The sequence below is a fragment of the Heterocephalus glaber genome, unplaced genomic scaffold (genome assembly GCF_053883595.1).
Source record: "Heterocephalus glaber isolate CG9 unplaced genomic scaffold, H.glaber_assembly_v1.0 deba00001744, whole genome shotgun sequence".
Taxonomy (NCBI): Eukaryota; Metazoa; Chordata; class Mammalia; order Rodentia; family Bathyergidae; genus Heterocephalus; species Heterocephalus glaber.
In genome coordinates, this window is record NW_028258450.1 from 2,337,514 (window position 1) to 2,362,523 (window position 25,010).

Sequence of the window (25,010 nt, forward strand, 5' to 3'; positions counted from 1 at the left end):
TACCTGGAGCCAAGCAGAAAGCGGTATTTTCAATCCCTTATTTGAATCTGGCACTGTTGCTAGGAGCAATCAGAAAAACGCTATTTTCAATTCTTCATTTGTATCTGGCTGGAAGCCAAGTGAGTCTTTCCATAGAACACTTTCAATCTAGCGCCAGGCTTGGCTTAGTGAAATTTTTTTCTTTTTGAAACTGGAATTGAACTATGGACCTTGCACTTGTGAGGCAGGCGGCAGAACCACTGAGCTAAATCCCTGTGCTCTACCCCCTGAATTTTTGATAGGACAAATGTCTGAGGCCCTTATTTGCATGCGGGAGAAGCTGATCCAGGAACTTTGGATACCAAAGACTCCTTTCTCTCTCTCTTTTTGGGACCAGGGATTGAACTCAGGACCTTGCGCTTCTGAGGCAGACACATTGCCACTGAGCTAAGTCCCCACCCCTAAAGACCCTTTTCTCTTATCCTCCAGCTGCACTAGCCCTCTCTTGGACTGTAGAGTGTTTTTGGGTTTTTTTGTTTTTTTTAAGGCAAGGTCTCCCTGTGTGGTACTGGCTGGTCTTGAACTCACTATGGAGCCCAGGGTGACCCTGACCCCTCCTCATCCTCCTGCCTCAGCCTCCCAAGTGCTGGAATTACAGGACTGCACCACCACATCCAGTTTTACCCTGTAGCACTTACTTCTTTTCCACCTTCAATAAATGTACTCCCTCGCCACCTTTTCTGTGTGTCCTGTCCAGTTCTTAGTTCAGGATACAACGAACCTGGAAGGAATCCTTCCCATCCCCCACTGTCAGGCAAGTGTGCAGTCTCCATGGAGAAAAATTTGACAATAAAGATGTGTGTTTACTGCATTGAAGGTGCAGACAGGAGAGAGACCACTTGGGCAGGCTTTGTGAATGCAGCTAGGCTGTTCATTTCACTGGGGTGTGAACTGTCTGGCGGAGTCTTTGAGCTATGAATTCTGAGACATAATGAAACTGAATCCAGTGATGGTGAGGAGGGAAGACAGTTTCATTCAGGGGATTGGGTGCTGCCTGAATGGGTGCAGTGCTGGGGGCTGTCTTTGTTGTGGGTGTCTTAGGTCTGTAGGCCACTCACTAGCCTTGTAGGAGTCTGGGGGCAGAGGTAGTGTAGCCTGTGCTCCCCACACCTGGCAGGGGCACAGGTGTACTCAGACTTCCTGGAACTAAAGGCTGGGACATGGCGATGTGTGACGGCCTTTCCCACTGACGTGGCCTGGCGTGACATTGACTTTTTGGGTTTCTTTGTTTTTTGCAGTCCTAGGGATGTGAACCCAAGGCCTTACACGTACTAGGCAAGTGTTTTATCACTGAGCTACATCCCAGTCCTTTTTGTTTTATCTTCACATTTTTTTTGGTCTTTTTATTTTATCTTGAATCACAGGCTCACTAAGATGCCCAGGCTGGCCTTGAACTTGCAATCTTCCTGCATCAGCTTTCCAAGTAGCTGGGCTGAAAGGCATGCGACCCCATGCTCTGTGTTTGCTTTTATTCCCAGCAATCTGCTTCCAAGGATATATTCTGGGCATCCACCTCACAGGGCACCTAAACATAAGATGTTGGCCAGTGCTGGGCATGGTGGCACCTGCCTGGAATAATTCCAGCACTCAGGAGGCTGAGGGAGGAAGACTGCTGTGAATTCAAAGCCAGCCTGAACCACACAGTGACACCCTGTCTTGGAGAATGGAAAGTCCTATCTTTGAGCTGGAGAAGAAAGGTAAGTTTTTATTTTGATTTCTTTTTCAGTACAAATGAAACCCAGAGCTTTACCACTGAGCTACATGCCCAGCATTATTATTATTTTGGGGGGGAGGTGGTTTTTTTTATACCAGAGATTGATCTCAGGACCTTGCACTTGCCAGGCAAGCGCCATGCTGCTGAGCTACATATTTGGCTATTTTTTTTAAGTCTCTTGCTGGGCTTATACTTGGAATCCTCCTGCCTCAGCCTCTCAAGTACTGGGGTTTCAGGAATGCACTACCATGCCCAGATTAATCAAGTACTATTTTTTTTTGATACTGAGGATCGAACTAAGGACCTTGAGCTTGTGAGGTAGGTGTTGTATCACTGAGACAAACTCCAAGCCCCAGTCAAGTACTTTTTAATGATTCCATTCTGTCTTCTTTGTCAGTTTATTAGCTGTGGCTCTTTGTTTGGGGATGGTAGTGGTTCCTTTTTTTTTCTTTGGCAGGTTGAAATCCAGTTTTTCCAACACCATTTATTGAACAGACTATCTTTTCTCCAATGAGGGTTGTTGGCTTCTTTGTCAAAGATGAGGTGGCTGAGTATGTCTGGAGTTGTTTCTGCCTCTTCTAACCTATTCCACTGATCTACAGGTCTGTCTCTTTGCCAGTACCATGATGTTTTTATCACAGTAGCTTTGTAGTATAGTTTCAAGTTGGGGATTGTGATACCCCCAGCCATGTCTCTGTTGCCTAGAATTGCTTTTGCTATTCTAGGTTTCTTCTGCTTCCAAATGAATTTTTGGATTGTTTCCGCTAATTCTGTGAAGTATATTGTTGGAATTTCAATTGGTATTGCATTAAATCTATATAGTAGTTTTGGAAGTATGGCCATTTTCACTATATTGATTCTTGATACCCAGGAACAAGGGTTATCTTTCCATTTTCTTATATCCTCTTCGATCTCCTTCTTCAGAGTGCTGTAGTTTTCAGTGTAGAGGTCTTTTGCTTCCTTTGTTAGGTTGATTCCTAGATATTTCATTTTTTTTAGATGCTATTGTAAAAGGAATTATTTCCCGAATTTCTCTCTCAATGGGTCTGCTATTTGTGTATAAGAAGGCTATTGTTTTTTGAGTGTTGACCTTGTATCTAGCTACTCTACTGAATCTGTCAATTAGGTCTAGAAGACTTTTGACTGGGTTTTTTGGATCTTCTTTATAAAGTATCATATCATCAGCCAATAATGACAGTTTCACTTCTTCCTTTCCTATCTTTATTCCTTTTATTTCTTTCTCTTTTCTAATTGCTACGGCTAATGTTTCCAGAACAATATGGAACAGGAGTGGTGATAGTGGGCATCCTTGTCTTTTTCCTGATTTTACCATGAAAGTTTTCAGTTTTTGACCATTTAGTATGATGTTGGCTGTTGGTTTTTCATGGATAGCCTTAATCGGGTTGAGACAAAGACCTTCTATTCCAATTTTCTGTAGCATTTTTATCATGAATGGGTGCTGGATTTTGTCAAATGCCTTTTCTGCATCTATTGAGATGATCATGTGGTTTTTGTCCTTGACTCTGTTAATATAGTGCATTACACTTATTGATTTACAGATGTTGAACCATCCTTGCATCCCTGGGATAAATCCAACTTGGTCAGGGTGTATGATGTTCTTGATGACACTCTGTGTTCTGTTTGCCAGTATCTTGTTGAGGATTTTTGCATCTATGTTCATTAGGGAGACTGGTCTGTAGTTCTCTTTTTGGGTTGGGTCTTTCCCTGCTTTTGGAATCAAAGTAACACTTGCTTCCAGGAAAGAATTTGGAAGCCTTGCTTCCCTTTGAATTTCCTTGATGAGTTTAAAGAGTAATGGCGATAGTTTTTCTTTTTTTTTTTTTTTTGGATTAAATTCTTTTATTGGTACATTGTAGGTATACAACACAATTACATTTCTCATTGGGAATTGTACCTTTACATAATGCATCTTGGTTCTTATTTTTGCCCATTCCTAGCCCTCCCTTCACCCCCTCTACCCTTCCCTATTTACAAAGACTTTATTTCCATTTTTTCCATTTCTCATCATTTTTCCTTTCCCTTCTTTCCTTTCCCCTGCCCCTCCCACTACCCCTACCCCTTTGGACCTTTTCTTCCTATTTTGCATTATCAATTATTCATTCTAATCATTGGTACATTTTAGGTATACAATATAATGACATTCATCATTGGAAATTTGCACCTTTACATAGTATCTCTTGGTTCTTATTTTTCACCCTTGCCCAGCCCTCCCTTCAACCCCTCCATTCCTCCCCATTTACAAAGATTTTGTTCCTATTTTTCCATTTTCTCATATTAATCCCATTCCCTTCTATCCTTTCCCTTAGCCCTCCCACTTCCTTTCCCTTCTCCCCTTTTCTTCCTATTTCACATTACCTATTATACATTTAGTCCTTATTTACACTTTCAGTTTCTCACATGAGAGAAACTATTCGGTATTTACACATCTGTGTCCTATTTATTTCACTTAAGAGTATTGCCTCAATGTGCATCCACTTAGCTATAAATGTCTCTAATTTCTCATTTTTTATGGCTGAGTAGTACTCCATTTTATTTTGAAAAACCACATTTTCTTTATCCAGTCTCCAGTTGATGGGCATTTGGGCTGTTTCCAAGGTTTCGCTATTACAAACTGCGCTGCTATGAACATGGGTGCACATATATCACTGTGGTATGATCCTTTTAATTCTTTGGGGAAGATCCCCAGCAGTGGAATAGCGGGGTCAAATGGGACTTCCAGTCCTAGTTCTTTGAGGTATCTCCATACCGATTTCCACAGTGGTTGCACCAGTCTACACTCCCACCAGCAGTGGAGCAGGGTTCCTCTTTCCCCACAGCCCTGCCAGCATTTGTTATTGGTTGATTTCATGATAGCAGCCATTCTTTCTGGAGTGAGGTGGAATCTCAGCATTGTTTTCATTTGCATCTCTCAAATGACCAGTGATGTTGAACATTTTTTCATGTATTTATTTGCTATTTCTACTTCTTTGTCTGAGAAATGTCTGTTCATTTCAGATGCCCATTTTTGGATTGGGTCTTTAAATTTGGGAGGTCTGATCTTTTTAAGTTCTTTATAGATTCAAGATAGTAGACCTTTGTCTGAGGAAGAGCAGGTGAAGATTTTTTCCCACATTGTGGGTTGTCTCTTCACACTGCTGGTGGTTTCTCTTGCTGTCCAGAAGCCTTTTAATAAGAAGAGGTCCCATTTGTTGATTGTTTGTGCTAGTTCATGGGCAACTGGGGTTTTGTTCATAAAATCTTTTCCTACACCGATGTCTTCAAGGGTTCTACCTAACCTCTGTTCCAACTGGTTCAGAGTTTCTATTTTAATATTTAGATTTTAACCCATTTTGATTTTAGTCTAGTGCATGGTGAGAGATATAGGTCTAGTTTTAATCTTTGGCAAGTTGAAGTCCAATTTTTCCAGCACCATTTATTAAAGAGGCTATCTTTCCTCCAGTGAGAGTGTTTGGCTCCTTTATCGAAGATAAGAGGGGTGAGTGTGTCTGGAGTTGTTTCTGCATCTTCTAATCTGTTCCACTGGGGTTGTCCTGCTCTTCTTTTTCTAGAAGCTTGAGGTTCAGCATCAGGTTGTTTAATTGGGCTCGTTCTGTTTTCCTAATATGCGTATTCACTGCTATGAATTTCCCTAGTAAGACTGCTTTCATTGTGTCCCATAGATTCCGATATGTTGTATTGTCATTGTCATTTAATTGAAGGAACTGTCTGATTTCTTCTTTAATTTCCTCTGTGACCCATTGGTTATTCAGAAGTGTGTTGTTCAATTTCCACGTGTTTATGAAATTTTTTGAGTTTCTTTTGCTATGGATCTCCAATTTCATCACACTATGGTCTGATAATATACAGGGGATAACTTCAATTCCTTTGCACTTACTTAAACATGTTCTATGTGTGAGTATGTGGTCTATTTTGGAGAATGACCCATGTGCAGCTGAGAAGAATGTGTATTCTGATTTTGTGGGGTGGAAGACTCTGTAAACATGTGTTAAGTTCATTTGTTCAAGAGTTCCATTGAGTTCTAGTATTTCATTACTTATTTTTTGTCTAGTTGATCTATCTATTTGTGACAGTGGGGTGTTGAGGTCCCCCACTACAATTGTATTAGTGCATATATGACTTTTCATGTCCGTTAGTATTTGTTTTATATAGTTGGGTGCACTAGTGTTTGGTGCATAGATATTTATGATTGTCATCTCTTCCTCTTGGATTCTTCCCTTTACAAGGATGTAGTGTCCTTCTTAGTCTCTCTTAATCAGTGTTGGTTTGAAATCTACTTGATCTGCCAAGAGGATAGCTACTCCTGCTTTTTTTCGGGTTCCTGTTGCACGGAGTATTGCTTTCCACCCTTTAACTTTTAGTCTATGAGTTTCCTTTTGAATTAAGTGTGTTTCTTGTATGCAGCATATTGTTAGATTTTGCTTCTTGACCCATTCTGCCAGTCTATTTCTTTTGATTGGTGAATTGAGACCATTAACATTGATGGTTATCACTGAAACGTATTGACTTGTCATTGCCATGACTTTTTCTTTTTGTTGGGTTCTCCCCCTTTACATTTAATTTCTTGTCATGCCAGATGGGTTCATTCTGCTTTGCTTCCTGGGGTTGTGATCCTCAATGTCTGTTCCTAGGCTATTGTGTAAAATTCTTTGGAGTGCTGGTTTGGTATTCACGAAGTTCCTAAGGTGCTCTTTGTCATGAAAGTATCTTATTTCTCCATCCATTTTGAAAGATAGTTTTGCAGGGTACATCAATCTAGGTTGGAGGCTGTTTTCTTTTAGGGCTTGGAATATGTCACTCCAAGCTCTTCTTGCCTTGATGGTTTGTGTTGAGAAGTCTGCTGTGATTCTGATGGGCTTTACTTTGTATGTGATTTGTTTCTTTTCTCTGACTGCTTGGAGAACTTTGTTCTTCTGTTGTGTTTCTGGAATCTTAACAATTATATGCCTTTGTGTAGATTTTTTTGATCAAGGCTATTTGGAGTCATATATGCCTCACTTATCTGTATGTCAAGCTCTTTTCCCCTGCTTGGGAAGTTTTCTGCCATTATTTCTGTGAAGAGATTTTTTATGTCATCTGTACTCTCTCCTGTTTCTTCATTGAGCCCAATCAGTCTTATGTTATTCTTCTTTGCATCATCTAGCAGCTGCTGGATTGATTTCTCATGTTCCCTTATTATTTTGAAGCAATTTTTCTTTTCCTGGTCACTAATTGCAATCTTATCTTCTATATCTGAAATTCTGTCCTCACATTGGCTCATTCTGCTGTGTAGACTTTCAATGGAGTTTTTCATGTCCTGGAAATATATTTGCATCTATTTTATGGATTCCATTTGTTTCTTATGTTGGGATTCCATCATGTTCCTGAGCTCCTCTCTAGATTTATTAATCATGTCTTGCACTAGGGGCACAATTTCTCCTGTTATCTGAGAAATTATTTCTGATTTCATTTTTTCCAGATCCCCTTTTGTTGCCAGTTCAGTGGGTCCAGGTGGTTGAGTATCAGAGTGTTCCATCTCATTTCCCTTTGGGGTTGCTGTAGGTGATCTGGAAGTCTGGTTTTGAGACTTATTTACTTGTTTCCTCATTTCGACTGGGGCGGGGGGCTGTTAGCGCCTGCACGGATTACCTCCTCTGAGTTGGGTGAGGTGGGACAGGGGCTGGGAGCAGTGGTAGGGATGGTGACCCAAAAGCCCCTTCCTGTGGGCTGGGGGCAGCGGGAGGGATGGTGGCCAGGAAGCCCCTTCCTCTGGACCAGGAGCAGTGGGATGGCGGCTCAGAAGCCCCTCCCTCTGGGCCAGGAGTGGTGAGAGGGATGGTGGCCTGGAAGCCCCTTCCTCTGGACCAGGAGCAGTGGGACGACAGCTCAGAAGTCCCTACCTCTGGGCCGGGAACAGCAGGACTCAGTACTTTGGTCTGGTGGTGTGGTGTCCTCTGCATCTTTGTAGTGTGGAACCAGGTGGCTGCTTGTCTGCAGCAGGGTTATTCAGTGTCTTCCGCGCGACTCAGGACCTCGGTAGGGCGTGCAGAGAACTTCCTGTGTGCAGCGGGCTGATTCGGCATATTCCGCGTGACCACACTTCTGTCTTTCCTTTCCTTAAAAAGATGCTACAAACTATGTCCCCTTTCAACTGCATAGGAGTTGGCTCTCTTTTTTCCTATAACTCTATATTAGATCAGATAAATGCACGTTGAAATTTTCTCTGTATTAGTTCATGTACATTCACATTGAAAACTGAGCACTGTATTTTCCTTCTCCAGACTAAAATGACACCTCTGTCTTCAAAAATGAGTGTTCGATAGTTCTTCTTTAAATGTCTTGTAGAATTCAGCAGTGAAGCCATCAGGACCTGGGCTTTTCTTTGTTGGTAAGTTTTTTATTACATTTTCAATTTCACTCATTGTAATTGGGGTGTTTAGAATTTCTATATCTTCTTCATTTAACTTTGGCAATTTTTATGTATCTAGGAATCTGTCCATTCTGTGTTTTCCATTTTATTAGAGTACAGGTTCTCAAAGTAGGTATTGATGATCCTCTGAATTTATGTTGGATTTGTTGTGGGTTCACCTTTTTCATTCTTAATTGCATGGATTTGAGCCTTTTCTTTCCTTTTTTTGATAAGGTTGGCTAAAGGTGTATCGATTTTCTTTATTCTTTCAAAAAACCAGCTCTTTGATTCATTGAATTTTTTGTATCATTCTCTTAGTCTCCATTGCATTGATTTATGCTTGGATCTTTATAATTTCCTTTCTTGTATGAGCTTTGGGTTTGTTATACTCTTCTTTTTCTAGGAACTTGAGGTTCTGCATTAGGTTATTTAACTGAGTTCTCTCTGTTGTCCTAATATGGGCATTCACTGCTATGAATTTCTCATGTAGAACTGCTTTCATTGTGTCCCACAGATTCCTTTATGTTGTACTGCAATTATCATTTACTTGTAGGAACAATCTAATTTCTTCTTTAATTTCCTCTGTAACCCATTGGTTGTTCAGGAGAGTGTTATTCAATTTCCATGTGTTTGTAGGTGCCTTTTTTTTCTCTCTTCTCTTTCTATTTATCTTGAAAAACAGTCTCCCTATGTGGCCCAGGCTGGCCTCGAACTCCCAGCAATCCTCCTGCCTCAGCCTCCTGAGTGCTGGGAGTACAGGCATGGGGCACCACGCCCAGCATGCTTCCTTTAGAGTCTATAGTCTTCCCCTTTCTCTGAGGCCACCTGCTGGGGCTCACGCCAGCTCACACCTGGCCACAACTTCCCCTTCTCTCCCCTCAGACCTCGGGCTCTTCCCAGCATGCCTTTTCTTCCCACAGGTTAAAAGCACACAATACCATTCATTATTTGTGTTCTAAAAGTCTTCTTTGCAAGGGATTTGAAGGCCGGGTATTTAGGTCAGTGGTGCTGCCTGTCTTCAGAGGGATTTGAATAAGAAAACAGCTTGTGTATCCCCCATGGAATTACTGGTCCCTCTCGCCAGGCTGCAGGGCTTTCTCTAACCTTTGCAGTGCAGTTCTGCTGAAGATACATTCCTTAGCCTTTGGTAGGTTGAAACAGCTACTTTGGCTCTCATTTAAAATTTTTTTAAATGGTGGTAAAGTTCATACAACATAAAAATTTCTCTCTCTCTCTCTGTCTCTTTCTCTCTGTCTCTCTCTCTCTCTCTCTCTCTCTCTCTCTCTCTCTCTCTCTGACAAGCTCTTGCTATGTATGAGTAATGGATGGCCTTGAACTTCTTAAGTTACCCAGACTAGGTTCAAACTTGAAACCCTCCTGCCTCAGCCTCCTGAGCACTGGGCTCACCATTTTAACCTTTTTAAGTGCCCAGATCAGTGGCCTTAATACATGCACACTGTGGTACAACCAGCGCCACTTCCATCTCCAGAGCTGTTTTCATCCTGCCACGCTGAGAATCTAAACTCTATCCCTCCCACAGCCCCAGCCCCCACCAGTCCACTTCTGGTCTCTATGAATTTTACCATTCTTGGTTCCTCACAGAAATGGAATCATGAGTTTTGTCCCTTGTAACTGGCTGATTCACCTAGAATAAGTTTTGGGGTTCACAGCGAATAGTATGTTTCAGGATTTCCTTCCTTCTTAAGATTGAAGAATAAACCATTGTACAATTATATTCCAAATGCAATACAATGTTATTAATGGAATATTATTCAGCTTTAAAAAGGAAGGAAAGGAGCTGAGTGGAGCCCCAGAGTAGAGTAGACTAACTTGACGCTGAGACTAACCATCTCCCACAATGGAGGGCCCTGCAGGGCACCCCAAGGTCCCCTGACTTCTGGGGTTTTCTATCCGGGCTGCGGGGAGAAGTCAGGATTTGGGGCCCTGTGTGAGACCCTGGCAGTGCCCCTCTCATCCTTCCAGAAGTTCCTTCCCCACCCCTTAGTGGCTTCCTCTCAAGGTGCAGGGATCAGCACCCTGCTGGGTTGGGGGACCCTCTGGAGCAGGTGCAGTCCCTCTACACTAATGTCTCCTCCCAGTGCTGCACCCTGGCCCTCCCTCCCGAGGCCTCTATATTCCAGGCTGGCCTTGAACTCAGGGGGATCCTCCTGGCTCAGGCTCCTGAGTGCTGGGATCACAGGGGTGTGCCACCACGCCTGGCTCTAACATTTTTTTGGCAGTGCGGGGGATGGAACCCAGGACCTTGCAGGCCAGGCAGGTGCTTCTCCCACTTGGCTCCAGTTCAGCCCTCCTTTCACAGCGTCCCCTTTCCTCCAGCTGGGCCCAAAGTGACATCCAAACACTGATTAGCAGCAGGGGAGATCGGTGAAGGATGCCCAGGACCACGGGAAACTGCTTTGGAAACTTCCCAGCAATCTGTAATCATGTTGAGAGAAAAAGCTTTTTAAAGGTTTGTGTAAGAAGCCACAAGGAAATGAAATGGAACATTAAGAAGAAAAAAAAGAAATGGAACATTAAGATTATATTGAATTAAGCTTTTAAAAAGGCAGTAAAGGAACAGCTGGAGAACAGGAGTCAGAAAGGACAGACAGAAGGGCCAGGGATTTAGATCAGTGGTTCTGACGCCTACCTCACAAGTGCAAGGACCTGAGTTCGATCCCTGGTACAAAAAGAAAGAAAGAGAGAGAGAGAGAGAGAGAGAGAGAGAGAGAGAGAGAGAGAGAGAGAGGAAGGAAGGAAGGAAGAAGAAGAAACAAAGAAAGAGAGAAAGGACAGACAGAAAACAAGGTGTAAGACGGTGAACACATGTCTAGTTGTTTCCACAAATACAGGGAAAGGCGAAGGGATTAAGCATTCTAATTAAAAGGTGGGACTGGCCAACTGAAGGAAGGAACAGGCCGGGGCCAGGTGCTGTCTATTAGACTCAAATAGGAGGGCATGGTGGGGCACACCAGTAATCCCAGCACTATGGGAGGCTGAGGCAGGAGGATCCCAAGTTTGAGCTCAGCAAAGCTGAGCTGGGCCAGTTGATGACTTAGACAAACCCCATCTCAAAATAAAAAACAAAAAGTTCTGGGGATGAAGCTCAGGGCAAAGGCCCTGGGTTCAACCTGCAGTACCACCACCACAACAAAAAGACTGAAGTATTATAAAATATTTTGCTTTGATCATAATGGAAATCAAAAACATGAAGACATCTCAAAAATCCCACAAAACTTTGGAAAGTAAATAACTCAAGAGGGCAAAGAGGAAATCGAAAGTAGGACTGTAGGGCCGGGGGTTTAGCTCAGTGGTTTCACCGCCTGCTGCTCCCGTGCAAGGACCCAAGTTCGATCCTCAGCACCAAAAAAAGACAAAGTAGGACTGTAAAACTGAATAAGAAAGGAAGTATGTTGACATATGTAGCATGAGGTACAGTAACAGCTGGAGGGATATTTATAGTTTGAAAACGCTTCCATTGGAAAAGAAGAAAGGGGGTGGAGGGATGTTGGTCAAAGGCCGTGCGGTTCAGGCTGTTTACGATGTGCTGCCCGGGGCTCCTAACAATGCCCTGTGTACTTGAAAAACTGCTGAGTAGACTTTAAATATTGTTAACACAAAAAGATAAGAATGTGAGATAACTGCTAGTTAATTAGCTCGCTTTAGTCATTCCACAATGTACATCTATCAAAACATTGTGTTATATACCACAGATACATATGTCATATATATACACTATATATGTCTTCCTCTGAAGCGCAGGCTGGTCTTAAACTCACTGTGTAGCCCAGGCTGGCCTGGAACTCTTGGCAATCCTCCTGCCTCAGCCTCTCAGCCTCCTGAGTGCTGAGGTTGCAGTGTCTGCCACTCCACCTAGAAATTTCTGTTTGTACAGAAAGAAGAAGAATTAAAAAATAGAAAGAAGAAAGTGAGAAAGAAGGATAGAGAGAGGAAAGGAAGGAAGGAGCTAGAAAAAGAAGAAGAGATTAAATCCAAAATAAGTAAAAGGAAATAATAAAGATCACCGGAGAAATCAACGAAATAGCACTTCATGTCCACTAAAAGGACATTAAGAAAAAAGGCCCGGGCTGCAGCTCAATGGTGGAGCACGAGCTCAGCAGGCTGAATGCCCTGAGTTCGTCTCCAGCACCACCAAAAAGCAAAGAAACAAAAAGGCTGCTTTAAAAAACACATCAGTTGGGATGACCCATGCCTGTAATTCCAGCAGACCAGGAGGCTGAAGCAGGAGCCTTACTGTGAGTTCAAGGCCAGCCTGGACCACATAGGGAAACCCGATCTCAAAATACAAACAAACAAAAAATGAACCCAGGAGCCAAATAAGCCTCTCCTCCTTTAAGTTATGGGTGTCAGGTATTTTGTCCCTCGGTGCCAAAGCTGACTAATACAGTCAATGTCAATGAACCCAAAGGTCATTAAGTGAAGCAAAATCAGCCAGGCACAGATAATCAAATACTGCAGGATCTCGTTTCATTGTGGAGTGGAACTCAGGGCAGAGGAGGGGGAATAGTGGTTAATCAGGACTGAGGCTGAGGAGAGGAGGGGGATGTCGGTGAGGGGACATAAAGTTGCACTTCGGAGGAATAAATTCAAGAGTTCTGTAGCACAACACGGTGAGTATCGGTCATGACAATGCACTGCGTGCTTGGAAAGGAGAGAGACGTTAATCGTGGGCATCACAGAGAGAGAGGGAGAAAGAGAGATCAATGTAATTCACTAAAGAAGAACAGCACAATCTTCTCATGAGATGCAGCAAAATGACTTCAGGAAACTCTTCCCCCGTTCCTGATGCAAACTCTCAGTAAGACAGGCCCAGAGGGGCTCCCTTACATAAAGGGCCAAAGGAATGGACTAGGAAACAAACAAGCCCTGCTACTCTGTGAGTTAACCATCGAAGACAGAATTTTCCCCCTGACCGCAGGCTCAGGGTGTGATGCCACTCTGAGGGCCTCTTCAACATTATACTGGATCCCTGTCACCTGGAGAAGGCAAGACAAAGAAAGGGCACACAGGTGAGAGAAAAGAAGGACTGGGTATGGCGGTGCTCGCCTGTGATCCCAGCCCTGGGAAGGCAGAGGCAAGAGGATCAGAGCAAGTTCAAGGCCAGCCTGGGCTAATCATGAGTTCAGAACAGAACAAAACAAAAAGGAAGAGATAAATCTGTTCGAAGTTGAAATCCCAGCACTCAGGAGGCTTGGAACTTGAGGCAATTCTCCTGGCCTGGGCCTCCTAACAGCTGGAAGGACAGATGTGTGCCACCCCACCTGGTTTAACAGGATTTTTATGAGACTTGAAACACTAAATGTGACTGTTATGGGCAAATTAAAGATCTAAACACTTTTACTTTATTCTTTTGTCTTTTCTTTTTCTTTCTCTTAAATTCTTTTATTGGTACATTTTATGTATGCAATACGGTTACATTCATCATTGGGATCTTGTACCTTTACATGTTGTATCTTGGTTCTTATTTTTTCCCCATTCCCCTGCCCTCCCTTTAACCCCTCTACCCCTCCCTATTGGCAAAGGCTTTGTTTCCATTTATTTCTTATCTCATATTTTTTCCTTTCCCTTCTTTCCTTTCCCCCACCCCTGCCACTTCTCCCACCCCTTGGGACCCAGGAAGGTGGAGTCCTGAGCTTGCTAGGTGGGAAGTTGATGCTGTCCTCCAGACTCACCACTCAGCTGTGCTGTGGCCACTAAAGAACAGTGAAGAACAACTGGACGTGGCGGTGGGGACTCACCGCACTGCGCACCAGTGATGCCTGTGCCCTCCTACGTGTTCATCACATTTCTCTAAAGAAGTTTGTAGACCTTTTGTTTTTTTGCAGTGCAAGCCAGGGCCTCACGCCCGTCAGGCACAGGCTTTACCCCTAAGCCGCTCCCCAGCTGTGAAGACATTTTTAAGTGTTTTGTTTTGGTACTGGGGATCAAACTTGGGCTTGTGCACCAGGCAGCAAAACCACTGAGCTAAATCCATGGCTGTGAAGACATTTTTAAAAATCCAAAGAGAGGGCCAGGGATTTAGCTCAGTGGTTCTGCTGCTTGCCTCACAAGCACAAGGACCTCAGTTCAATCCCCGGTACAAAAAAAAAAAAAAAAAAAAATCCAAAGGGAACGGGAACAGATTCCCTTGTCCTTGTCAGGGCCCCTGTGACACTGAACCATGAAATGAGGTGAGTGGCCCAGGGGTGGGGGGAGACTTCAGAAGCCCCTTCTTCAGGAAGCCCCTGATTTCCAGATAGGTCAGGACCCCTGGGCCTCCCCCACTCCCTGAGCTCCCATGGTCCAATCCAGACGACTCTAGATGATGGAAATGGGCCTCGAACCAGACTGTCAGGCCCATGAAGGTAGGATCCGGCTTTGAAGGTCACCAGTGTCCCCAGAACTACCCCACCGAAGTCCGGGTGAAGAGGATGAACTCTGATGGGTGGAAGGGTAGGTGGGTAGATGGAATGGATTTAGAGGAATAGAAGGAATGGGGGCCCAGAGGGATCCCAAGTGGGGGACATGACTCAGAGGGCCCAGAGTAGGGTGAGATCTCAGAGGCGCCTGGAGGAAGGGAGGTTCAGAGGGGGAAATGGGGACTTAAGAAATGAGGGGTCCCAGGAAAGGGACAAGGGCTCAGGAAGGGAGGTAGGGACTGGAGGAGGGGCCTCAGGGGCCGGGTGGAGAGAGGGGTGAGGTCCAGCAGGGCATCTGGGTTCACAGATGGAGGCAGAGGTTGCAGAGCCTGGGCCCAGGCTGGCCTGCAGGACAGGAGCTCCCCTCCTCCTCCCCTAGCCACAGCAAGGGCCCTGCTTGTCCCTGAAGGGGCTCTGGGTTGTGGCGAGGGCACAGACGTTGCTGGACACACAGCACACAGTGCTCCTCTCTCCTCAACACGGTGGGGGCTCTGCCGCACGCTGCTTTTTTCTGGAATTTTCTGTCTTTTAGATCCAGGCTGCAACTTCACCCTTCCACCCACCCTACCCCACACACACTCCCTGTCCTGGGGATTGAACTTAGGGCTTTATACTGAGCTACACCCCCAGCCCTCTTTTTATTTTTTATTTGAGACAAGTCAGTAAATTGCCCATGCTGGACTCCAACTTGGAATCCTCCTGCCTCAGCCTCCTGAGCCCTGGGGTTACAGATTTGCTCCACTGCGTTTGGTCATACTTCTTTTCTTTTCATTGCCAAATGGTGTTCTGCTGTGTGGCCGCGCCCCACGTATTTTGTCCTCATGGGGGCTTTGCAGTTGTTTCCACTTTGGGCACAGTGGACAGTGGCAGATGGTCTGAGTTCGTGCAATGGCTGGACGGAGGCCTGAATCCCAGGCCTGTGGGAAGAGCCTGTCCCCCATAAGATGCTGGCATTTGGGACACTCAGCCAGCACCTTGCCTAGGACGGGTGTCTTGTAAACTCCTGTCCTAGAGCAGAAAAGGGCGGATTTGGAATTTGAACCCACATCTAAGTCCAAACTGCTGTGAATCATTTTCCACAGATCAAGACCTGTGCCAAAAGCCCACACCCATGACTTCACCAAGGTCCCCATCACAGGAAAGGGGAGGGCTACTTGGGCACCCGGGGAGGGAGGTCCTGCCCTGCCCTTGTCAGGTGGAAGACTTCCTGTCTCCAAGCCTGCAAGTTTGCTGAGTGAATCCCGGTGAACACCGTAGTTGGTATCCAGTAAGTGCCTATTTAATACATCTGTTAGACTCTTGTACACTCCACTTGACAGCCAGGCAAATGGAGGCACAAAGTGAAGTCACAGCTTCCCAGGGGCCCAAGAAAATGTTTGCAAGCTAGAAAACACTCATAATAGCCCAAAAGTGGAAACAACCTAAATGTCTATCAGTTGACACACAGATAAATAAAACAGGTCATATCCATGCCACGGAATATTACTCAGCAGTAAAAATGAAGCATTACTAGATGAAGCTTGAGGCTTCATGGTAGAAGCCAGAAAAAAAAAACACACGTTATATGATCCCATATACATGAAATGCTCACAACAGGCAGATGTACACTACAGACGAAACAGTAGTGGTTGCCAGGCCTGGGGGTAGGAGGTTGGCTAGAGGGAGCAGGGGGTGCTGACTACATGGCGTGTGGTTTCTTTTTAGGGTAATGAAAACGTTCTCAAATTGATGGTTTTGATGGTTGGGCAACTGTGACTATAAAAAGGGATAGCTGGGAGTGGTTGTGCTGGCCAGTGATCCTAGCACTCAGGAGGCTGAAGCAGGAGGATCTCTGCAAGTTCAAGGCCAGCCTGAACTATATAATGAGACCCTGTCTCAAAACATGAAGGAAAGAAAGAAAGAGAGAGAGAGAGAGAGAGAGAGAAAGAAAGACAGGCTGGGGATATAGATCCTTTGCCTACCATGCATAAGTCCCTAGGTTCCAATCCCAGCACCTAAAAAAAAAAGGAAGGGTCATATCATCCCAGCTAGTCAGGAGGCTGAGGCAGGAGAATTAAAACTTTGAGCACAGCTTGGGCACCTTGATGAGATCCAGTCTCAAAATCAAAAAATGAAAAAGGGTTGAGGACGCGGCTCAGTGTTAGGGCACCCTGGGTTCAATCTCCAGTACTACAAAAACATCAGGAAAAGTAAGGATTTTTTAAAAAGAAGGCTGGGAGATATAGCTTAGTGAAAGAGTGTTTGCCTATTAAAAAAGAAAAGACTACTGAATGGTGCACTTATTTATTTATTTTTAGTTTTTTGAGACAGGGTCTTTCTATGTAGTTCGGGCTGGTCTCACACTCATGGAGATCCTCCTGCCTCAGCCTTCCAAGGGCTGAGATTAATAGGTTGACGCTACCACACATGTCTTGAATGATGCACTTTAAGTGAATGGGTTTTCTGCTATGGAAACCGTATTTTGATAAAGTTGATTTTGAAAAGAACCTCGCAGATTACAAGTGTAATTACACAAATTCCTACAAATCCTTGTTCCTCGACTTCTCTACTGTTCTGCAGATCAAAGACACTGCAAGTGTCACTTTGGTGGGTAAAGCACAAAGGCAAAAGGCTAAAGGATTCACCTGCTTGGAGAAGAAAGCAGCTCAGAGAGAGGCAACTTCCTGCCCAGGGCTACACAGCACAGCCTCAAGGCTCCACGCGTGTGTGCGTGCGTGCGTGCGTGCGTGCGTTTCCAACCTCAGCCCCAGTGCTGACCCCTGGCTGCCTCCTCTTTCTGACTTCTCAGGGAGAAGAATAAAACACAACACAGGCCAGGAAGCATCCATCACGCGCTGTCCAGGGGAGTCCGGAGGGGCAGGGGTCAGCAGGGAGGTGACCTCCAGGTCTCCATGGGGACCAAGATCCGGCGGGGCTGGGGGTGAGAGGCTGGAAATTTTCCCACCCTGAGATTTTCCTGTGACAACCCAGGAGGGCGCCCTGGATGCCGCTGGCCCTACCCCCAACCTCCTTCCTTTCTTGACTCGGCTTCCCGCTGAGGATGGATGGGGAGGCTGTGCCAAGCTGGAGCCGCCAGGCCCGGAGAAAGAGGACAAAGTGACGGTCCCTGGCTCAGAGTGGCCCAGGGGCTGCCTCGGAGCCACACAGCCCCAGGGACCTGTGCGAAGGGGCGGCTGAGAGCTGCTGGCCCGGTGCAGCCAGCGTTGGACCCCGGCCCGGCCTTGGGCGGCTAGGAGCGCTTGGCCCGGGGCCCTGTCCCCCTCCTTCCTCCCTCACACGTGGGACTCAGCCCTTCCTCGTGTGAAATAGAAACCTCTTTATTCTAAGTATCGAACATTCTTTAATACGTTGGATCTGGGCCAGACCTTGAGGTGAGGGGAAGGCGGGCTGGGATATTTCTGTCGCCTTCCAGAACACAGCATCGCGCCAGCAGCACTGCCACCGCCACCCTGGGCCGTGGACTGGGCGGAGCTGGGAGCGCGTGGGAGGTCTCAGCGCCTGCGGGCCTCTATGTCCTTCTAGGGGGTTGGGGATGGGCAAGGAGACCCCTAAAGATCCGCCACACAAGGGTCTGTGTCCCAGGCATGGAGTCACGGGGGTATGAGCAGCAAATTGGGGGCACTGAGGCTCGGGTCGGGGAGAGCCTCAGCGCTGGGCCCGGGGCCTCCATGGCGACGGGGGTCGAGGCCGCAGGGGCAGACAGGCCCAGCTGGGCCTGGCCAGCCGAGAGAGTGGCAGGCGGCCCAGGGCGAGAGGGAGGCCGAGGCAGAAGGACGGGTGTGGCACAGGGATGTCGGAGAAGAAAGCACGGTCCCGAGGGGGCGGCAGGGCTCCTCCCTCAGACAGCTCCAGGTCCCGGGCTACGGCCAGGATCTCCTGACGGGCAGCCGAGCTGTGCAGGCCACGGATGTCAAGCAGGGCCGCCACATGCTTCCGCCTGGGGACAGGGGCCGACAGGTGCACAGGGTCCCGGGCCCACCTGTGCACCCCACCTGAGCCAGAATCCCAGGAGCCCCTGTGTCCCCTCCCCCACATTGTCACCTCCCTGCCCCTCCCCTCATCCCAGAGCTGCCCAGCCTTTCCAGATTCGCCCCTCACACTCAACTCCAGAGACTTCCCCTCCTCACCAGCGCTGGCTCCTTCTCACCCCAAGTCTCAGCCCTGGATTAAATTAACCTTCCTCCACCCCAGTTTAACTCAGCCATTTCCATCCGGGTCCCGGCACACCCATCACATGCCACAGCACAGCCTCAGCTTCCCTTCCCCTTCTCCCCAGTGGCCAGGGTCATGCCAAGGATGTGACCCTGCTCCCCGGAGTCAGACCCCTGTCCCCTGCCAGCCTAGACCTGCTCCGACCTCCCTCCCCATTCTGAGGTTTGTCCCCTGGTCCGGCTGCTGTCACCACCGCCACCATACAGATGGCAATGTAGAATGGCAGTCCAGTGTACTGGTTTTCCAGCCAGTCAGCTGTCTGGGTTCAAATCCCAGCACTGACACTTGGTAGCTGATAGTCTCATGCTGCAGTTACTTGCACATGGTTTCTAAAGTACCTTCAATTCTACCTCTTATAGAGTAGGGGTGTGAGGTGCTTATTGAGAGCTGGGTGTGGTGATGCTCAACTGTATGCCCAGCACTCTGGGAGGCTCAGGCAGGAGAATGGAACGTTCAAACCCACACACACACACAAAAATGGCTGGGGATTTAGCTCAGTGGTTCCGCTGCCTGACTCACAAGTGCAAGGTCCTGAGTTCAATCCCTGGTACCAAAAAAAAACACCCCAAAAAACAAAAACCAGAAAGTTCAAACCCAGCTTGAGCAACTTAGAGACGCTGTCTCCTCAGAAAAAAAAAAGAAAAAAAGAGAGCTGGGGATGTAGCTCAGTGTGAAGGCCCTAAATTCAATCCCCAGTACTGGGGGAGGGTGCTTATTTAGGATGAAGGACTCAGAAGGACTCAGAACTGTCACGGGGGACGATGTGAATTCCCCAAGAATCCCACAAAGACACACTATTTATCCCCAGGGCTGATGAGGAAACTGAGGCCCGGAGAATGTCACACAGAAAGGAAGCGGCCCATAGGGATCTGGATGGCTCCCGAGGCCATCCCAGTGTGCACACACGCAGTGCCCAGCGTGTCCCCATTCCCCAGGTTCCCTGCCGGGCCGCCCCTTCCTGCCGGGCAGCCTGTGCCCCCCTGCCCCGGGCTTCCTGTGATCGCCTGTTTGTTTGTGAGCCCTGGTGGTGGTGGCGGCAGCAGTGGTGGCGACGGCGGCAGGAGAAGGAGGGAAATCGTATTAATAATGCCCTGGTTCCAGCAGGAAACGGCCGTCAGACACGCTCGCCGCCTCCCGCCCTGGCCCAAGAGGCAGGAAATGGGATGGATGCCAGGGCTGTGGAGACCTGGCTGGGCAGAGGGCAGCGGGCTGTCTCTCACCTGATGTCGGGGTAGTCTCGCACCAGCACTGCCACCTCCACCTGGATGCTGGGCGTGTCCTCCAGCTGCAGCACCTCGGCCAGGTGTGGCACCACAGCGTCCAGCCACGAGGCCTGGGACTCCTGCGGAAGGCAGCAGGGCTCACTCTGTGCTCACTCCTCCCCAAAAACCCTTCTCCAAGAGGTGGCCTCTGCCCCTCTAGCTCCGCTGGCCTGTTTTTTCCATCTATAAAAAGGGTCAGCAGGGGATGTACAGTAATCCTAGCACTCTGGGAGGCTGAGGTAGGAGGATTCCAAGTTCCAGCCCAGCCTGGGCAGTTTAGTGATTTAGCAAGACCTTGATTATTTCAATAAAAATAAAATTTCACACTCAGCTGGGAATATAGCTGAGTGTGAAGGCCCTGGATCAAATCCCTAGTACAAACAAACAAATAAAAAAAAGGTCAGAAGACACTGTGGCCAGAGGTTATGTAGAATGTTTAGATATTTAAAGAAAAGTCAGTAATACAGTCCTGTTTCTGCAGATAATCTGGGGCTGGGTGATCCAAGCTGAAAACCTGTTCCAAGATTACAAAATGTGTTGGCATTCTGGGAGAACTGCATAAAGCCTATGCACTGTGCACCCTGTCTCAGAACTGCATGCAAGTCCACCATTGTCTCAGAAAGTTTCCAAAACAAAAACCAGTCCAAGGACTCCAGGGGAGAACGTGGAATAGCGGTAGAGTGAGGCCCTTCCAGCCCTGCTGGCAACTCAGTAGAAAGAAGACTTGTTGGTTTCAAATTCTTGGATTAGGATCCTGACTGATTTTTAGCTTTTGGGGGGGGGTCCTTGTGATTAAACCCAGATCTCTGCACTGAGCTATGCCTCCAGCCTGGGCTTGAAGTTGTGATCCTCCTGCCTCAGCCTCCCAGGGTGCTGAGATTACAGGCGCGTGCCACCACACCGGCTGCCCTTAGCTTGGATTGTGCTCATGATAATAATATATTGCTAACGTTTGTGGGTGGCAGCTCTGCAGAGTACCTGCTGTAACAGGAATTAAGTGATGGAATCTCTCAGCCCGGAAGGAGATATTGTTGGGGACTGAATAAAGCACCCGGCAGGTGCTCTCCTAGAGAAAGCAGGATTTACTACACCAAGAGTGGATCGGAGGGTCCTGGGCTGCTGTCCCGCAAAGGCCTTGGGCCAGGCCGCACTCACCAGACGCCGGAACAGCCGCTGCAGCTGAGCCGCGTCCTCGCGGAGCCTCCCGGCCACGCGGCTGCGGGTCCGGGCCGAGCGGCAGCGCAGACGCCCGCGAAGCAGCGGCCTCACGTACTCCACCAGCGCGCGCCGGTGCAGCTCGGCCACCAGCGCCTGGGGACCCGGCGGGGGCAAGGAGGTGAGCGCCCCCGTACTCGCCTCACCCTGCCAGGCCGCGGGAGACCTGTCCTGAGCTCCCCAGCCCCAACCTTCAAGCCTGAGGGCGCCTCGGTGACCGTGTCTCCCACGATCTGCCCTGAATCTGCCCGCGGACTCCCCCTTCCGGCCCCGAAGGATGCTGCGTTCTAGCTCCCCTACGCACCCCACCCGGGCCCTGCCTCTCATTTCTCAGGGGGGCGCCTCCCCTCCCCACAGATCCAACGCAGCTTGCGGGTCTCGGGCCCCAGCGCGCACCCCCCGCACCTGGTAGGGTTCGTCCTGCATCCTGCGCAGCGCCAGGGCCTGCGCGCCCAGCGTGCCCACGATCCCATCCAGGGCCTCCGGGCTGCTCAGCCACTTCCGGCGCATGAGCTTGTTGAAGTGCGGCTGGGGAGACAAGAGTGTGGAGCGGTCACAGCCTCCTCTCTTCGCTCTTCTCTCAGGAGGAGAGTTTCCAAGACCTGCTTCGGTCGAGTCAGGGATGGGCGTGCTCACGGACAGCAGTGGGAGGACCCAGCACCTACCCTGCCCTGCCAGGAACTCGGCTGGTGCAGAGGGAGAGACAGGTGGGGCCCAGAGCTGGGGGAGCAGGAGAGCTCTGCATAAAGCCCAAGAGGGCTTCCCAGAGGAGGGGACACAAAGCCGAAACCCCAGTGGCGGTCACTGCTAGCCGAGTGACCGGGGAGAGAGGAAGGCTCCGATTTCAGATGGGCACTTGGGTCTGCGTACCAGGAAAGGGGTCACGGAGGCAGGCAAGACCATCTGCATAATTCTTCCAGCCCAGCGCAAAATGAACACATGGGAACCAAGTTCAGAAATTACTAAAAACTTTAAGACGGAGACAGCAGAGCATTAACCAAGCTTGAGCCTTTTCAAGTCCATGTTAGGGGGTCCAGACGGGGAGCAGGAGGCTGCTGAGAGGCCCAGGGCAGGAGGGCGTGGGGCCTGCTGGGGGCTCGCTTTCTCGGGGCCTGGGGAGCCAGGCGGGTTCTGAGCAGGAGGGAGAGGTTTGGGAGGAGGCGGGAATTAGGGAGGAGGCTGGAGGAACACGGAGGGGAGGGAGAGCGAGAGGCTTAGGATTCACAGGAGGTGGCAGCTGCCCGGGGAGCACGGGCCTCAGAAGAGCTGGACAGAGCCTGGCGGGCACGGTGGGGAGGGAGCAGACGACACAGGCGATGCGGCTGCATTCCACGCGGCCCCAGGACCCCTTTCCCACTCTTGTCCTCACAGCAGTGAGTTTTCAGAACTTCCAAATATGAGGCTTTTGTTGAGAGAGAGAGAGAGAGAGAGAGAGAGAGAGAGAGAGAGAGAGAGAGAGAGAGAGAGAAAGAAAGAAAGAAGGAAGGAAGGAAGGAAGGAAGGAAGGAAGGAAGGAAGGAAGGAAGGAAGGAAAAGCTGGGCACGAAGTAATCTGCAGAAAAGCCTCTCTCAGCTCCAGGCCCCTCTGTGTCTGACGCCCGACACCGGCCTGCGCATGCACACAAGCCCCTCAAACCCGCACCCACCCCCTCAGCTAGCTCTTCCAGCGAGGCCGTCTCTCTCCTGTCTCTGTCGCTGATGTTCCCCTCTTTCCGTCCCCGCTGTCCCTCAATCTTTCTCCTTTCCTTTCTACCTGACCCACCTTATTCTCTCTCTTTCTGAAAACAGAGTGGTTTATAGATTAGGATCCTAAACTCAGCCAGGCCTGCCCTGTTGGCAGCTCGCCTCACCCAATCCCCCTCTTGGCTGAACAGAGCCCCTGCTAAACCCATCTTCCAGGAGTGCTACGAGAATTAAGTGAGATGTCCCCTGCTTATTGCCCAGCACTGAGGACACGGAGTTTGCTGTCACTGTGGCATCTGTGCCTGACGCCATCAAGGAACCATGGTTCCATTTGTTAGGCATAAAATGTCATTGATAAATGCCTTCGATCCAGCCTTTAGGAAGGGTGAGGCAGGAGGATTACAAGTTTGATGCCCACTTGGGCTATGTAATGAATTTGAGGCTGGCCTGGACTGGATTGTGCTATACCCCCCAAAAATGATGTAGTTGGTTATATTTGTTTAAAAAAGGTTTCTTGTCTTTTGGAGATACAGGCTGATAGAGGAAATGACAGAATTCCATGGGGGAAGGTTGAGGGAGTGGTGTAGTGGCACCCAGGGTCCTTGTGACCAGAGATCTCGGGTCCCACACAAGAGGCAAATAATTGGGAGCGGGGGTGAGACAAGATCAGCTAGAGGTGACTTTTGCTGAACTGAACCATGAGTGCATGGGGTCATTCTGTCATTCTGCCTGCTTGGGGTTATGTACGTCTGAAGTTTTCCATAATGAAAAGTTATTTTAGAAAACTTCCAACCAATCCCTGCACTGGAACATTCCAAGGGGAGGACACAGATTTAAAACTAATACCAAAAACTGCTTGCCTAGCAGGTACCAGGCCTTGGGCTCCATCACAGTGCCACAACAGATACACGAGGATGTAGATGGCAGGTGACAGCAAGTGCACGGAAGACAAATAGAGCAGAAAGTCAGAAGAGGGCTCAGGCTTCTTTTTTAGAGACAGGTTCTCACTACGTTGCCCAAGCTGACCCTGAACAGGCCTCAAGCGATCCTCCTGCCTCAGCCTCCTGGGTGGCTGGGACTACAGGTGATTCTATGGGAACTGGGATGATCAGGAAAGGTCTCATTGGGAAGGTGACATTTCAGTCAAGATGTGAGACAGGGACAAGTGGGGCATTTGGCGGTGGGAGAGCATTCAGGGCAGGAGGATTGGAAGCGAAAAGGCCTAGGGGCTGCTCTGGCCAGAGGGAAAGGGGCAGGTGTGCAGGGGCACAAAAGCCAGGACAGGGACTGTGGCTTTTGTTTGAGGATTCGGAGCAGGAAAAGGGGATCCTGGACATAGATTTTCAGGGCCTCAGTGAGGAGGGCTCCACTCCAGCTCCTTCCTGCTGGTGGCTCTCTGTCCTCCCCTTGGCCACTTCCTGCTTCCTTCCGCACCCCCCCCATCACCCTTGCCCAAACACCAAGTCCTAGGCTGAGGGACTGCAGGGTGGGGTGCGCCCTGCAGTCTTGGCACAGCCCTGCCCCAGCCACTTGCACACCTGCAGCTCCTGGAATAGCAGGTCGGCCAGGACTCGATGGCAGAGCCGGGTCACGCGGTCCAGAGCGCTGGCCGAGGCTTCCCGGGCTGGCTCACTTTCAGGGGGTCCCACCCTGGCCAGGCGCTCAGCCAGAGCTCTGTGGAGATCAAGCAGAGTGAAAAGTCAGGGAGCCCCAATATCTCAGCCCCACTGCCTGGACCAGTCCCCCCTTGCGTGGACACTGTTTGTGGGGTGAAGGAAATGATTGGTCAGATGAGAAACTGAGGAAGGTCAGGGGCTCAGGGAAGATCGAGAGGCTGGAAAACATCACGGGAACCCAGGCGTGGTGCTTCACACCTATAATCCCAGGGCTCAGGAGGCTGAGGCAGGAGGATCCCCACCAGTTCAAGACCAACCTAAACTACACAGCAAGACCCTGTTTCAAAACAAAACAGTGTCCGAGGATGCCTGGGAGATGGGGAGCTGTCTGGGTTTTGGGGTGTCAGGGAGGATGTGGAATGTTTAGGGAATGGGGGTTTCTGG

The 25,010-nt window shown here is 48.6% G+C and overlaps 1 protein-coding gene across 7 annotated transcripts in view; it reads right to left on the reverse strand.

Annotated features, from left to right (window-relative positions):
- Positions 1 to 25,010, reverse strand: part of Exoc3l2 (exocyst complex component 3 like 2) — a 39,745-nt gene that overhangs the window by 2,146 nt on the left and 12,589 nt on the right. The window contains exons 8-12 of one of the 7 annotated variants that reach the window (XR_015447194.1): positions 24,489 to 24,624; positions 21,673 to 21,795; positions 21,208 to 21,363; positions 20,011 to 20,132; positions 10,422 to 10,595 (exon numbers count right to left, since the gene is read on the reverse strand). Coding sequence is in view for 6 of the 7 variants with exons in the window: in XM_021250915.2 (XP_021106574.2) it covers positions 18,224 to 18,557; positions 20,011 to 20,132; positions 21,208 to 21,363; positions 21,673 to 21,795; positions 24,489 to 24,624 (871 nt within the window). In the remaining variant the exon portion in view is untranslated. Of the gene's footprint in view, positions 1 to 10,421; positions 10,596 to 16,849; positions 18,558 to 20,010; positions 20,133 to 21,207; positions 21,364 to 21,672; positions 21,796 to 24,488; positions 24,625 to 25,010 lie in introns of those variants that run through there. The other 6 variants (XM_021250915.2, XM_004873169.4, XM_087200742.1 and 3 more) reach the window with 6 other exon arrangements.